General features: G+C 41.8%; 1 protein-coding gene across 3 annotated transcripts in view; it reads left to right on the top strand.

The window, feature by feature from the left end:
• LOC123968151 (DENN domain-containing protein 4B-like) overlaps nt 1–16,515 on the top strand; it is an 89,571-nt gene that overhangs the window by 43,166 nt on the left and 29,890 nt on the right. For all 3 annotated transcript variants that reach the window (XM_046044688.1, XM_046044689.1, XM_046044687.1), the window contains exons 4-17: nt 190–259; nt 1,166–1,335; nt 2,766–3,007; nt 3,889–3,955; nt 6,412–6,470; nt 6,785–6,929; nt 7,006–7,181; nt 9,397–9,497; nt 9,783–9,998; nt 11,601–11,746; nt 13,163–13,296; nt 13,379–13,493; nt 14,855–15,061; nt 16,000–16,128. In XM_046044688.1, coding sequence (XP_045900644.1) covers nt 190–259; nt 1,166–1,335; nt 2,766–3,007; nt 3,889–3,955; nt 6,412–6,470; nt 6,785–6,929; nt 7,006–7,181; nt 9,397–9,497; nt 9,783–9,998; nt 11,601–11,746; nt 13,163–13,296; nt 13,379–13,493; nt 14,855–15,061; nt 16,000–16,128 — 1,977 coding nt within the window. The remainder of the gene's footprint in view (nt 1–189; nt 260–1,165; nt 1,336–2,765; nt 3,008–3,888; nt 3,956–6,411; nt 6,471–6,784; nt 6,930–7,005; nt 7,182–9,396; nt 9,498–9,782; nt 9,999–11,600; nt 11,747–13,162; nt 13,297–13,378; nt 13,494–14,854; nt 15,062–15,999; nt 16,129–16,515) is intronic.

Raw genomic sequence — 16,515 nt, 5'->3', positions numbered from 1 at the left:
GTTACCATGGTAACCAAGCAGTTAGGATAGGATATGCTGGTTAGGAAGTTTCTGTAATACGGCCCCCGGTTCTCCAGTCCAACCTAACTTGAAAATGCCTATTCTATGAATTCTATCTGTGAAATATTATTAACGCTGTTTGTTTTAATAAAAAATATATAATTGAATATTTTGTGTGTTTGTCTGCAGTGGGGTCCAGCCCTGTATGTGTGCTACAAGAGAGCTGTGGCCAAAGCCAACGCCCTGGTCTACAAGGCCAGTGAGTATCTGTCACTTTCTGAACAACACAGCCAGAACAAAACTAAGAAAATCTTGATCAGTCTCATAATTGTGCCCTACAGCCAATGGAGTACAAAACTAACATAACCCGGGTCAGAATGGCATCAGTTATGATTATGTTGTAAAATCCTGGAATTTTCCTTTAAGGAAGTTTGTTTAAAGGATAATTTGGGTGTTTTTCAACGTGGTTTATTTTATCCCCTATTTTGGTGTTCAAATGACGAGTAGATACAAAAAGCTTTCGAATCCATGCAGATTGGGCTTCAGTCTACAGCTGCTAATGCTCCGGGAAAACGAGGGAGTTTGTTGTGTACCTAAAGGAACTGCCAGCAAGATGATCTCTTCTCTCGCGTTCCCACCGGCATCTCCCTGCAACAACTCGCCTCTCATGACATTTCAGAGAAAGAACTACCGTTGAGCGAGACTTCAGTTTAGTTAAAAAACAAAGGGGGTCACCAGGAGTAGGGATCCTTTCCATGATGTTGTCAGGTTCAGCACGGTTCAGCTGCCGGCTTCAACATCTACTGCACAGATACAAATCTTTTTGTACCTACTAGTCATTTCAACCAACACTTGTAAAAAAAATCTATCTTAATTTTTCTCAATTGAATAGTTTGTTCAATTAAACCTTTATTTTTGGTTTAGTAAAATTTTGAATAAAGATTCTAAATATTTTATGTCAGTGTCTTAAGAAAGCAGTCAAGTTATTCACATGACCTTCTAGACAATCTGTCAAGTGAAATGTTTGAAACGATCAGCTGAAGGTTTTGATTTTAGTCAATCATACTTTAAAAGTTGTGTTTTATTAAGGATTTCTTAAATACTTCCATAGTTCTTGTAGATATTAGGATCCAAGAGTAAACAGATTACTTGCTGTGTGCTGCAGGTCTTATCAGCCGGTACCCAGAGGAGGACCTGGAGGCGTTTCCTCTGCCGGAGTCGGTGCCGGTCTTCTGTCTGCCGATGGGTGTCACCGTGGAGAGCTGGCCTCTAAACACCAAGTACCAGCTGCCTGTCTTCTCCACCTTTGTCCTCACCTCCGCCTCCGGGGACAAGGTTGGAGCAGCAACGACACGCACACTCTTTTCTGCTTAAGAATAACCACAAGCAAGAAATACTTTATTGATCCCAGAGGGGGAATTTGTTTCATTACAGTTGCTCATATAACAAGACGTGAAAGAAATAGAGATAGTTAGTTAGAAATATAAAAATGTGTGTTGAATTATGTACATTATAAAATACTGATAAACAAAAATCCAACAAGTGAGATGAAAGAAAATAAGCTAGAAAGTTGTAAAAAAATTAGAGTACAAGCGGGAGCAAATGCGACAGGCTGAATGCATGGTCAGCCCATGGGACATATATGGGACAATATTATCAATTTGATTAATTTTGGAATTATGTACTATGTGTATTTACTGCACAAATGATAAAAACAGTTTACATATAAATTCTTTTTATGCATTTCGTCCAAACATCAGTCACTGTCCCGCAGAATGCAGTGTTAAATCCTGCTGGTTTGGTTTTGAACTGCAGTCCACGCAAGTTTCTGAACACAGTCATCGTGGTGTGTGGACTACAGTTTTGAAGCCTTGAGTTTGGCAGTTTAGCGGTCTTCATCTTGATGATTTTTTTCTGGAATCCAGGCACCGGACGTGACAATATTTAGACGAGAGGGTGGAGCTAGCGACTTGTCAATCACCTCCTAGCCCCACCCTGAAGCCTCCCCTGCTTTCTGGTCTATGTTCCTCTAAATTGGGCCATAATTTACTAAATGAACATCATGCTGTGTTGGAGAAGACTTGAAACTAACGACTGAGACCATAAACTCATCTGGAAAGTGTTTACTGAGGGAATAAATCAGCGGAGAAGTAGAAACATTTTCTCACAGACTTCTATACAATCACACTTCTTTCTGCAGCCAGTGGAGTCGCCCCCTGCTGGCTGCTAGAGAGATCGCAGGTTTAAGGCTCTTCCCCACTGGCTTAACTCATGAGAGCTTGAAGTTGCTGCTTGTGGAGAACAGAAGCTTGTACACTAATATACAGGGAGCACTATATGGAGCTAGAATTGTGTCTTTATTACATACGAGAAAATAAATGATCTGAGTAGTTGTTATTGGTTAGAATGAACACATGGTTAACGTAGACGGAGGAGGTTGGTTTTGTGTTCATTAACCCATAAACTGAAGCAGACAGAAAAAAATGTTAACTTCCACGAGAACTGGACAAGAGATTGTTTTGTCAATGGCTGTTTGACTGATCATATTATGTTCAGTCTGTAAAATGTTAGAAAGTACTGAAAGATGTCATGAGAGGTGAAGTCTTCAAGTTGTCCAAAACTTAAAGATAAGGAGAGTTTGCAGCGAAATAAAACAGTTTAATCTGTTTTATTTCGCTGCAAACTCTCCTTATCCTGGAAGTTAGACATTTAGGTTTCCTTGTGTGTACTCCCTGTTTGTGAAACCTCTTCCGCTCTCCCTGCAGGTTTACGGCGCAGCCATCCAGTTCTACGAGTCGTTCTCCAGGGAGCTGCTGTCGGAGCGGCAGAGCGTGCTGCTCGGGCTGCTCAGCGTGGTCGACCGGCGGCCGATCACCAGCCGCAGCCTGCAGGTGAAGAAGAGCATCTGCGTCCTCTCCCACTGGCCCTTCTTCACCGTCTTCCAGAAGTTCCTCACCTTCGTCTACAGATACTCCATCTCCGGGCCCCACGTCCTGCCGCTTGAAAAGTCAGTGCACGGTTCAGCTTCCAATTCATGTTTCAGATTTAGATTGAATCAGATCTGCTGCTGGCATAATATAAATATTATATGATAAAGGGAAGACCCCAATATGAACTCGTTCTAATGAGACATTTTGACTGAATCTGCATGAATTTTTCATCAGTGTTTAGTGAAAGCAGTATCTTCATTTGAGTCTCCAGATTGGGTCAAATGATATGTAGAGATAAATAATACATTCTGTGATAAAAGTGTGAACACTAGTCAGATAATTATCAGAATCAGAAATACTTTAATGATCCCAGAGAGGAAATTCGTCTTGTTTGAGTTGCTCACTTTCAGCTCCTGACTGATAACAATTACGGATCCCCATTAGCATTGGCTGTTCTGACTGGGATCAAGTCAACTGTATGTTCCTTATAAAACACTGACGGTCAGAGTGCTGGACAGAGTTTTTTGTATGAATAAAATCTAACTGAAAATAAACTGCAGTTTAACACGGCTCAGTGTTTCCCACAGAATGACAGTGCAGTTGTAGTGGTGGGGGTGTATATTTGTATTTTTTGTTTGAAAGAATACATTATTTTTTTTTATCTCACCATTTTAATTCTACTTAAGTCTCCACCTTACACCTTACTACAGTAATCTCCTCACCTTATTATTATTATTATTATTATACCTTATTAAATCCACAAAGTGCATTTAGAAAACCGTGTACACCATGAAGACGCCGTCTGGAGGTTGGACCAGATCTGACGGATGCAGCCGCCTTGTAATTCTCTGTGCAGGAAAAACCCTGCATGCTCTTTTGAATTGTGGAAAGAAGTGTGATTGATATTTGTATTGATATTTAATGATGTGTGTGCTTTTTTTCCCCTCTCTCTCTGCAGACACATCTCAAGCTTCATGCACAACGTCCCGTTTCCATCCCCCCAGCGGCCCCGCATCCTCGTTCAGGTAGGGACCGCAACTCAAACCTGCAGTATGTGATGTCTGGTGCTCGTTGGGACCATGCATTTCCACATAGAGGAAGTCTGAAAGTGTTTTTAACATGAACGGCCTGACAAAAAGAGAACCGTCCATAAACGCAAGAAAAAACAAAACCCGAGTCTTTACAAGTTAGGAGAAAACGGCTTCATCAGCCATATTTGGGAGTTGGTGTGCGATTTTAAGACGCATCACCCACCCCTAATGAATACTTTTACGCAGAGTAAGTGTTTGGTCATTAGTATGATGAGCTCATGTTTGTCTTCAAAACCAACAATGTGTTTGTCAACACCTCCTGACTTTCCTGTCTGTGGCTCTCAGCTCCAAGCCCACTGGTTCCTACTGAAGACCTAAATCTTTAAAAAAAATAACACCTCCTAAATATACAGTTTTCAGAAATTGACTTGGGTTGAAGAAAGGGGCAATAAGATTTTGTGTTTTCATATTGAGAAATGTGGTTGTATATTTAAGGTGATCTTAAACCTGTGGGGGTGAAAAACTAACTCATGAATGAGGAATTCAAATAAAACTTCACAAAACTCTCTGTAACTGCCATAGCATGCGTTTTCTAAAACTACAAATCTATTCTACACATGAAATTTGGGTGTCGTCTGTATGATTATTCATGTTGATCTTATTGTCTCGTGTAATTTCGGGCCTTATGAAAACAAATCAAAGAGGACCCGGGATTGAGCCATGTGGAACTCCACACTTCATGTTGGTCTGCTCGGATGCATACTATAGTTATCAAGTCGGACTGAATAACTCCACTTATGGACTGTCTGAGAGCCAAACCAGTTCTCCAGTATGTCTGGTAGTATTGTGATATTAACCATATCAAAGGCAGCACTACAATCCAATAAGACTGAAATCCTGACCCGAGTCAGTTCCTTAGCAAATGTTCAGAACCACAAGGTTAAAAAGTTCTCTAGTTTCTGGTAAACTACTTTCTAAATTAATTTACTTACAAAGGAAAGTTTTGACAGGTCTGTAGTTGCTAATAACAGATGTTTCTTGGAGACCCCTCTTTAAGAAACTTGATGGCTGCAGTTTTCAAGGCGTTAGGAAAATGTCCTGACTTTTTGACTATTTGCTGCTGAACACAGGAAAGAAGAAAATAAATATATTTGAAGTAAAACAACACATGTTTATAAAAACAGGATCAGAGGAAGCCGGCACAGAGATTGTATTATTTCTGACTTTAATCCTTCACATTCCTCCTTCAACAGGATGTAGGTGGTGATCTGGCCGCAGCCTGAACAGGGTAATTGCGCCCAATCAGAAACCCATTTATTGATAGTTTCCAGTTCGCGGACACATTTCTTGACATCATTCTTTCAATGAGAAATAATTCACTGATGATCTTATTGTGGTTCAGATGTGATTTCACTCAGCTGCATGCACGTGGATAATCATCAACATGGGCGACAATTGAGTTGGTAGTTTTGTGTTTGTGTGTCGAGGTTGGGATTTACTTGGCTATAATTTTCCCTCTAAATGTTGTTGTAATAAAATTTCCTGCTTGAGCCAAACAATCCTATAGAAGACCAATTTTTGGTTATAAGAACATTTTACTCACCAGCTGAGTCCATCAGTGAAACAGAACAAGGAGGAGGGGGCAGTTTACTCAGGTTTCAGTTGTTTTGGAGGTGAAAACACAGGTGGTCATGTGACCCAACCTACCTGTTAAACCTTAGACGTTCAGTAGATCTTCCTGCTTCAGCTAAACAGATAACGGACATTTGAGGGGGCTTTTATATCTGCCATCAAAATGCATGTCACATCAGGATATGATTTTAACCGGATTTAAATTTACACCTGAGGTTCTGTGTCTCAATTCAGATAGTTGGTACACTACCATGTAGTACACTATGTACCTACTTGCGTTGTGGGTTGGGTGCCAGAAATGGAAACTTAAGTTCTGCCTGGCAACTTTCTTTATAGTTTGTACTCCTTTCTGTTGTTTTTAGTATTTTATATTGAGTTTAACTGATCAGCGCGTGAACTCACGTTCAAAATTGTATACGTTCGGTTCACCAAAAACATGAGCGCGGTCATAAACAACACTGTATGGACACGCTGCCTGGATCAGTGCGTTTTGGTGCATTTACAGCTGTATTTTCATGAGGTCAAGCAACATTAGACTGCTTATAATGCCAGGTGTTTCTCTTCGGTTTAGATAAACTGTAGATTTGTTTAAAACCTGTCCGACAGCTCGCGGAGCTCTCTCTCACCCTGTGGGATATATTTGATTAATATTCAGCTTCCAGGGATGAAGTTGGTGAGTGAAATCTTCTCAAAACTGAAGGAGCGATGAAACTGTTGTAAATTAAATAGCTAATTACTCAAAATCAAATCACAAACAAATATCCCATCCTCGCATGTGTGTGTATTCTGTATAACATTGAATTGCCTGTATCTTCCAGCTCTCTCCGTACGACAACCTGCTGCTCTGCCAGCCGGTCTCCTCTCCACTCCCACTCAGGTCAGTTTACTGTTGCAGCGCTGCAGTGGGAATCACGATAAGTCGTTGGGAACAGAAGCTAGAATTCATCTATAATAAGAAGTTACTTACAGGGACTTTTGGCGGTAAAATAAAGTCCTCGGAGCTTAATTTAGACCCTTGTCCCTTCGGTGGTGCTATTTCCTGTATAAAGTTCCTCTTGTCAACAATGGTCTCATTAAGTCTTGCATGTGCACACACCAACCTTAATAATGTCACAGACAGTTTTGAAAGTTACCCTGAACGCACACCTAGCCGATGTCCTGTTATTTAACTATTATTTGTGCGTGTGACAGCGGTGCAAGCTTCCTGAAGCTGCTGCAGAACCTTGGCCCAGAAAACGCCTGCACGCTGCTGCTCGCCGTCCTCACTGAACACAAGCTGCTTCTGCACTCGCTCCGCCCTGACGTCCTCACCTCCGTCAGCGAGGCCCTCGTCTCCGTAAGACTTAAACACACACAGACCGAAACATGCTGAGTGTATTTAATGAGGTCTAAAATAATGTGTGTCTCTCCAGATGAGCTTCCCTCTACGCTGGCTCTGTCCCTACATCCCTCTGTGTCCGCTGCAGATGGCTGATGTGCTTCTGGCGCCGATGCCCTTCATCGTGGGCGTCCACTCCAGCTACTTTGACCTATATGACCCCCCCACTGATGTGGTGTGTGTGGATCTGGACACCAATACCATCTTCCAGTAAGTCCATCACGCTTTGTGCTTGATAGTTGAGCTGATGTTGCTTTTTAATTGTACGTAACCACATATGTATACAGATGTAGAGCAGGGGTAGCCAACACGGTGAAAATAACTAGTTTGACATTGCATATAACATTTTTAAAAAAATCAGTTTATTATGTATGAGTAATTTATAACTTTGACCCTTCTTTGACTCCGTAAAATATGCTGCATAGGTGGGTTCTTGTGATGTGCAGACTTATATCTGCAGATTGGTGGGTCTTTATCATAAAAATGTATATTTGGATAAATAGCGGGAGGGTTGTGGATTAAATGAATCTTCTCCTCACTAACAAAGACGCAGCGGCATAACTTGATTGATTATTTCCCAACACTCCGACAAGATCGGTCAGGACCATGGACTGTATAGAAGAAGTGGACGTAATTGTGACGTCACCCGTTGGTTTGTGGACTGCCGTTCTGAAGCCTCGAGTTTGGCCAATAGGGCGCCACAATGTTGAGTTTTTGCAACCAGCGACACCGGACGTGACCATGGCTGCGTCCGAAAAGTCTTTTTTGCTTAGGAAGATTCCTAACTGAGTGAAGTGAACCGGAAGTATTTCAGTGGCAGCCATGATGAGAGCTGGTTGAATTCTCCAATAGCTAAGGAAAGGTGACTCAATGCTTCCTTTCATATCTCCTTTAGCATAGGGTACACCGGACCATCCTTTACGAAAGGAAAGGAGAGAATGCCGTCCCACAATTCCTTGCGGCGGCAACATTTAAAGCGGCTCACTTTCTCATACTCAAACGATAAAATCCATTGACCACATTTAGCAAAATCCTTGCAACACAGACGCACATTATGATAGCTGAATAAGACTCACAATTTCCTTCTTTCTTTTTGATGTGCTGTAATCTGAAGCTGTTTCAACACCATTTTATGTTTTGGATTGTGGAAATAAGCTATGAAGTGTTTTCTACAATAATAAAAAAGAGAAATCACGCACCATGACCGATAAAAGATGTTAAAAAAGTTACTATTGGCTATTAAGCCTTTTCTCTCTTATGCTATGCTAATATGCATAGCCTATGACTTGAACTGTCAACAATAACTGAGACCCATGCGAGCTGTGTTACTAGTCTTGTAACGTGATCAAAGTGATAATGTTGCGGCATGTAGGTTCACGTTACGCATTTCCAGCTTTCAGCAATTGCATTAATTGATTTTACTTCAGTCACAGATGCTGACACCCTCGCCTTAATAAAAGCAATGATCAAGCTGGATGACCTCTACAGTAAATGTAATGTATTACTTCAGTGTTGCCCACACGCTGATTTATTTGTGGTGGCCTGCCACATTATTAACGCTGAGTGCGTTTTCTTACTAAAATGGGCAGCGCTCAGCACCTCCTCTCGCTCAGTGCCCCCCCCTCCCCAGTTACGCTGTCATACTGTAAACGTGTTTACAAACAATAATTGGGATTCATGTTGATAAATGTGGGTGGGCAGGAGGGTGAGCAAGTGTTCTCAATGTGTCAACCCTTTCCAGTATTTGGTGACTGTTACCTTACAGGCCTTTTTGCTATCTTGATTATGAAGTACTTATAAATTCCACCACGTAATTACGTCGCCTAGAAAAGAGCAGTAGGATTCTTTCCTAAGTTCTTATGTATTCTCCTTCACATCTTTCTTTGACCTCATGACATTTTCCATTTTTCTTTTTGCAACCAGAAGAGTCGCCCCCTGCTGGCTGTTTAATAGAATGTAGGTTTCAGGGACCGCGTTCATCAGTTTGCTGACAGGAAGCTTCCCGCTTGGTCAAAATGAACTGACACAGCAGCCTCTCATAAAAGGATTGTAAAAGGAAATTGTTAAACACAGATTGAATTCTATTTACGCATGATTCATGACGATAAGGATACAGAAAAATAGAAATGCATGGCAAAAAATATTGTCAATATTTCAGAGACTCTCCAAAATTTCACAGATCATGTTTCCAGGAGAGCTCCCGTCTTAAGAGGAGCAGAGCTCCCCCTTAGTTTACACCCTGTCTACAATCTCAACCATCAAATCCAGCAACAGGAAATAACATGACTCTTTTACTCAGATTTGTGTTTCTGCTGCTGAAATGTTTCACGATGTTGGTGAATTATTAAAAAAACAAAACACCACTTAAAACACGTTGGAAAGTGCTGATATTGTAACGGGATCTCCCTTCCTTCTCGTGTGTCAGGCTGGAGGACAAGAAGCCTTTGTTGTGGCGATCGTTACCCAGGAAGCCCGGCAAGACCCTGTTCAACACCCTCACCAACCTCCACAAGACCCTGGAGAAGAGTGAGTAACGGCTCACATCACATTGACTGATAAGACAGCTTTTCAAAATAAAGTAACGAGAGTGGTTCAGAGACAGCAGACGTGCTGTAACAGGCTGTTTAACAAGCTCTTCCTACTTAGTTCCTTTTTTGTTTGGTCATGCATTTAAAACATTGAATATATCACACATCAATATAGATAGTTGAATACTTTATTGGCTCACTTCCTCTAAGCGGAGAATTTTATTTATTTTTTTAATTGTAAGCTCTGCAGTATTTTCCCTTTTTTCTCTCCTCGTTGCTGCAGTTTGCACTCCCGGTCAGGAGGAGGCGACGCTGGAGTTCCTGTTGACCGACTACGATCAGATCTACAGGAGTCAGAAGCAGCTGGAGCTGGAGATCCAGGAGGCGTTCCTTCGCTTCATGAGCTGCCTGCTGCGAGGATACCGAACCTTCCTGCTGCCCATCACCCAGGCGCCGTCGGACACCACCACCGACTGCAGCTCCCTGTTCAACTTGCAGGGTGAGGAGCTGATGGTCAAGATATAGGGACTATAAAATCTTTATTGTTTAACACTCTTCATATGGTATAATGATGATATGAGATCTTGTGTTATTTTGCAGCAATTGTCTATTGAAACGATTCAGTGAAACCTGTAAAGACTTTCAAGGGTTTGGTGTCGGATTCAACCGTATGGCCCAGCCCTGATTTATAATTTTGATAATTATTAAATTTTGCCAGTTATTAAGTAAAAATGCAAAATATTTGTTGGTCGTAGCTTAAACAAATCTTTTTGGCTGGTGATCTGACTGATAACAAAGTTAGTCTAAATTCTCACTAATAGAAGCAGTGTTATTAAACCCAATTATGGTTGGAAGAAACTAGGGTTGGGCGACGTCTACAAAATTTCCATCAGACGATGTCTGCAATGAGACACCGGGATGGATGTTGTCATCGGGTGCGCAGGGGGCAGCAGTCGTCTTATGTGCATTTGTTTTCACGAACAGACTTCACTTGGTAAAAGAAAATTGGTAGACTTACATTACAAGTCTTGGTAGGTTGTCAAGGACAGCTGGGACAAGGAATATGATGCGGTAGATATCTACCTGCCAAAAGACCTCAAACAGGAGTGGAGCTAAAAATTTAAAGTTTGGGTTTTGAAAGGGTTGTTTGCAGAGGATGTGAAGAGTCTTTGTTTTGAATGTCTACAGGAAATTGCATGGAAAAACAAAAAATACAGTGGGCCAGATGTTGGGCAGACAAACGGACAAACTGTGGCACCAACAGTCCTGGAGGAAATTGGTTTCAGAATGAGCTTTTTTGGCAAGTCTGTTCTAGGCAGTCAGGGAATTTGCTTTGGTGCATAACAGTAAACATAAATCTTTATAAATATAAAAGAAAAATGAATCCTTTGTGCCATATGGCAGTTATTTACATGTGCATCATATTTGTATGTACAAACATTTACCGTTTGTACTGTGAAAGGGTGATGAGGCCAGCTGCAGATGAAAAGAAGCTGTTCGTGCGGCGCGAGGTTCCGGTCCTGATGGACCGCAGCCTCCTGCCCGAGGGGAGAGTCTTAAACAGTGGCGTGAGGAGTCGGCCACAATCTTGCCTTACAGTGCTGGAGGCGTACAGGTCCTGAAGGGAATATAGATTGCAGCCAATCACCTTCTCTGCAGCGTGAATGATACGCTGCAGCCTGCCCTTGTCCCTGGCAGTGGCAGCAGCGTACCAGATGGTGATATAGGAGGTGAGGATGGACTCGATGATGGCGGTGTAGAAGTGCACCATCATTGTCTTTGGCAGGCTGAACTTCTTCGGCTGCCGCAGGAAGTACATCCTGTGCTGGGCCTTCTTGGTGAGGGAGGTGATGTTTAACAGTCAGGGATTTAAAAGCACTAAATTGTAAAGTGGATATAGAAGAATAAATAAAATGGATTATTAGACTCACTGCAGGTAAGGCAGAAAACTTTGGGCTCTGCTGACAAATCTTTCTTTACAGTCCGAGGAACAGGACAGTCACAGTCATGTTGTTCTATCATAAAAAATGTCATCACATCTCAAACCTAAACGTCTGTGTCTGGCTCTGATTGATTTATCCTCTCCTCTTCTGTCCTGCAGGTTTCCTGAAGTCTCGGGATCGAACGCAGCAGAAGTTCTACACTCAGCTGACGAGGACTCAGATGTTCACTCAGTTCATCGAGGAGTGCTCCTTCGTCAGCGACCGACACGCCTGCCTTGAGTTCTTTGACGAGTGCGTCCAAAAGGTCAAAGCCACGATTTGTCAGAGAAACATGTCACTGATTTATCATTTACAGCTTCCTGCTGTATCTGTACAGTAGGGCTGAACGATTAATCGTTTTCAAAGCGAAACTGGGATTTGAAAAAACGCGATTAGCTAATCGTGAAGACGCCGATTTAAAATGTGGGTTAATTATACATCTGACCCGTTTTAAACAGTCACGCAGTTACAAATTCAATCTGTTGTCGTCCTTGTGTGACAGACTTGCCAACCAATCACAAGTGCCATGCTTGTCCTGTTACGGTCCTACTCACCAATCAGAGCGGGCACAGGGCGTGTACATTTTACAACAACAAACCAAACTGAGGAAAACTTTGGATAATGGCGTCAGCCGAACAGACACAGGCAGTGGCTGTGCCGCGGTTTTCTCCCACATGGAGCATTTCAGAATAACAGCTTTTTGCTGACTTATTCAGATTTCGTTAATTTGTTCAGCTGTCCTTCAATCATGATTAGGTAGGCAACATAGTTTAATTGTTTCTTTTTTGTCAGTTTGGTTGATATACGATAACGAGTCTGCCCAGGGTGTTTTTTGAAAATCGACCTGATTCTCTGTGCCGTTCTGTGTCGGACTTCCTGCCCAGTTCATCTGCTCTGTGCTGCTTGACGTGGCTTCTGTCAAAAATGGACTGGCAGTAAATATTGAACTTTAGCTGAACTTTTGTTTTTTCTTCAATTGCAAATTGAATCGTAATCACAATATCTGGCAGAAAAGATGCATTTAGATTTTTTCCCCCAAATCGTTCAGCCCTACTGTACAGCGAACATCTGTTTTACTGTGAAGCCGTAACATCACAAACATGCTGGCATCTGTATCTCTCATATCAGCCGTCAAAGGACCAAGGGAGGCACACAGGTGGTATCCTTACCAGATGCCCAAACACCTTAACTGGCTCCTTTCAATGCAAAGGAGCGGTAGCTCTACTCAGAGTTCCTCGTGGATGACTTGGCTTCTCTCCCTATCTCTAAGGGAGAGGCCAATGAAAACACATGAAAACGTGATAAAAATATGATGAAAAGATGACAAAAACGTGACAAATATGACAAAAATATGATAACATGATGAAAAGATGACAAAAACGTGACAAATATGACAAAAATATGATAACATGATGAAAAGATGACAGAAACGTAACGAACATATGACAGAAACGTGACGAAAACTTTCCAGCGGTTTCCTGCTGAAAAACAGTGACTTGTTTTTATTTTTGTAAAACTACAGTTCTCAAGGTCCAGACTTTGGGTTCTGTAGAAATGAACAAATGTCTTTGTCCATTCAGTCAGGCCCAAGCCAAGAAGAGAAGAATCTGAATGATTTTTAACATAATCAAAAAATGTATAATCATTAAATGTTCATTGTTGGCGTGTTGTTTGTCACCAGGTGGACGTGGAGAAGCCGGAGGAGGTGAGGCTGATCGATCTGGATGAGACTCACAGCGGAGAACACACAGTTTTCATCATGCCTCCTGAAGAACCTCAGGAACCTGACGGGTCCGAGTGTCCCGCCCTCTACAGGTACAAAGTCACTGAGTCTGAAGTAGAAATGTGTTGAACTGCATCACAACATGTGATTTAAGATGTTTTTCCATGTTTCCAGTTATGAAACCTTCCCCATACTGAAGCCAGAGCTCTTTGACCGGCCCCAGGACCAGCTCCGGGTCCCGGCTAAAGGCAGCGCCCCCAGTAGCCCCGCTCCCAGACGCACAAAACAGGTACATAACGTTTAAAAGCATTCATAGCAGAGGTGATATGATTAGATTAGTTTAATCCACAACTAATAACGAAGTCTGTGAAATAAGTCTGTAAGCAGGTCTGTATGTTTTGGTGTTGGATCATATTAAATGCTGGGACTTTAACCGGCAGATGCTTTTTTACTTTTCTGTTCTTAAAGCATTTAACATAAACATACCTGTCAACCCTCCCATCCTGTCCCGGTATCCTCTCGATTAAATATTTTTCTGTAAATCTCCCGTATTTTTAACCTTTCTAAAAATTAAAAATTACCTTTCTAAAAATTTTTAATTTAAAATAACCATTTGAAATGTTTGCTACGCTCCCCTCCGGTGGCAGTATGTAGAACATCAGCTGTAACAGTGTCGGAAAGTCAACGGCTCCCTCCAATGAAACGCTAGGGGTTCAGAACGGAAGTATTTCACTCGCCCTACAGGTAGATAAGTGCAAACCGGAAAAATGACTCACAACGTGCGAGTAAAGACTACAGTAATTCTTCTGGATGAATGATTATTGATAAGTTAATACTTAACATTAATAAATTAGAGACAATTGCAGACTGTTTTACTTGCACAAGGATTTAATGACTAAAAACAACCCACATAATTTTTAGGTATATACTAGTGGTAAACTATATATTAAATTTAAATGAATATTGTACCTATAAGAAATATATTAACATTATACTAACAGTATACTATGGAATCAACATTGTACTCAAATCTGAACTGGAAAAGATCAGATTCCATGTGAGTTGGGCTTAGTCACATACGAGCAAAAACTGTGGCCTTCAGTCTGAACAAGGAGGGAGTCAGCTGGACCAGACCACAGGAAATACAGTTTCCTCATATTTGAGCTATCTGATGTATGGATCAGTACTTGGAACCAACATTTGAATCAGGAGAGAGGGAGTCAGGTCTGTGCATCCCGATGCTCTGGTTTTACGTTCTGACCCAGTTTTCCCTGAATGAAGACTGGAGGAGGAACCTTGGCAATAGTCTAACTGTGTACCATTTTATTTTTATTAATCATGATCAATATTTCACTGCTCATCCAATATTCAGAAGAAACGGACTGTGTGAATGACAGCGGGTTTGAAAACGTCAACTACAGTTATTTTCAGATCTCTAGAGAGGAAAACTTTAACCAGGTTATTTGAGCCACTTATTCCAAAGTGGGAACTTAGTTTTACCTTTTTCATCTTTTGTTTTATAGGTAACAACGAATCCTCATCTCGTTCTGCTTAATTTAAACACATTACATCTGATTATGTCGGCACATGTTGGGTCTTTACCCACATCTTTATGTGTGATGTGATGTGTAACATATTTTACCTCCCCAGGAAATCAAGTTGGCCCAGAAGCGAGCTCAGAAGTACTCTTCGGTGCCGGACATGTGGTCCAAGTGCCTGCTGGGTCACTGTTACGGCCTCTGGTTTATCTATCTGCCCACTTTTGTTCGGGCGGAGATTGCTAAGGTGCGCGCGCTGCACACGGCCTACGACGTGCTCAAACACATGGAGAACCGCAAGGTGGTGCTGCCGGACGAGGTGAGTGTTGTTGTTTTGGTCTGGACAACTTCAGAGTTGCCTTTATTGCCTTTTAGGACCAGATTGATCTGAAAGACTGTTTCTGAGTGTTTGTCTTCTGCGTCGCCCGGTAACAAAGGGTGATCATGCTTTATATGCTTTAAAATGGGAATAAACTTCCCATTTTCATTAGATCATCCCCAACCACTGAGACTTAAAACGTATTTTTATTCTTTGGCATTCGAGTCAGTCTGGGGACATTCATCATTAAGTGTCCTGGTTGCTTCATATTTCTATTTATTGCCGCATGCTTCATCACTATTTTATTGTCTTATGTTCCCTTTTTCATCCCTTTTTTCTTCTTATCTTTTTTTCTTCTTGTTTTAATTGCATAACTTTGTACAGCACTTGTTCAACAGTGGTTATTTTTAAATGTGCTTTATAAATAAATTGACTTGACTATAACTTAATGATATAACTAACTTTCAAATTAGTTCAGTTTTAAAGTTAACAAGTGAGTTCAGCTCAGTTTTACTGGTCCTAGGACATCGGGCCTTGCTTATGTCGAACCCTGAACCGGTAACCTGAACTTTTCCTTGTGTTTTTACTGTATTTAGCAAACAGATATGTTTCAGATTTATGCCATTTAAAAAGGAGACAGCTGCAGTGTTGTGATTCTTTAGAATTTTACTTTTTTATCTTTTAAACTTTTTGCAGCACCGCTTCTCTGTCTGATTCCAGCGCCCGGACATGTTGGTTTGTGTTGTCCCGCTCCATACAGATGCAGTAGTAAAATGGCGGTTGTTGTGTTTGTTGTAGTCAACCTTGTTGTTGTGTGAAGACTTTGGATTCAGTTCCAGGAACCCTGTCCCTAGAGCAGGACCGGAGATGTTGTATACACGTTACTCTGCCTGAAAAGCTAAAGTGTGTGACAATATCTTTTTATGTGTGTGTTTCAGGTGTGTTACAGGATCTTGATGCAGCTGTGCGGTCAGTATGGTCAGCCGGTCCTCGCCGTTCGAGTCCTGCTGGAGATGAAGAAGGCTGGAATCACACCCAACACCATCACCTACGGATACTACAACAAGGTCCAACACACAACCACATATGTCCAGGATAGGGTTGGGTATTGTTTCAACTTTTTCCATTCCGATTCTACTTATTGAGCCTCGGTTCTGGTCCCTTCACCACAGGTCTTGTCAGCGCTCGGTGACCTTCATCCTCTTCCTCCTCGCTCATCTCCCCCTTCATGGCTAAAGTGAAAGGAGTCTCTGTCCTAGAGGGGCGTCTCTGGGGACTCGTCTCTAAGAGAAATATCTATTGAATCATTTGTAGCCATCACTGGTTTCCCTTCAGTATAAAAGGTGTTTTGTACCTGAGATGTTGCTACTGTTAGCGTTAGCTGGATCTGGGGCGTCACTGTAGCTGGGAGAGCGCGACACGTTGAACACGGTGAAGCGTTCCTTCAGATTCAC

The sequence above is a fragment of the Micropterus dolomieu genome, linkage group LG03 (genome assembly GCF_021292245.1).
Source record: "Micropterus dolomieu isolate WLL.071019.BEF.003 ecotype Adirondacks linkage group LG03, ASM2129224v1, whole genome shotgun sequence".
Classification (NCBI taxonomy): Eukaryota; Metazoa; Chordata; class Actinopteri; order Centrarchiformes; family Centrarchidae; genus Micropterus; species Micropterus dolomieu.
The sequence above is the reverse complement of the archived record's forward strand: the minus strand, read 5'-3'. Positions and strand labels throughout refer to the sequence as shown.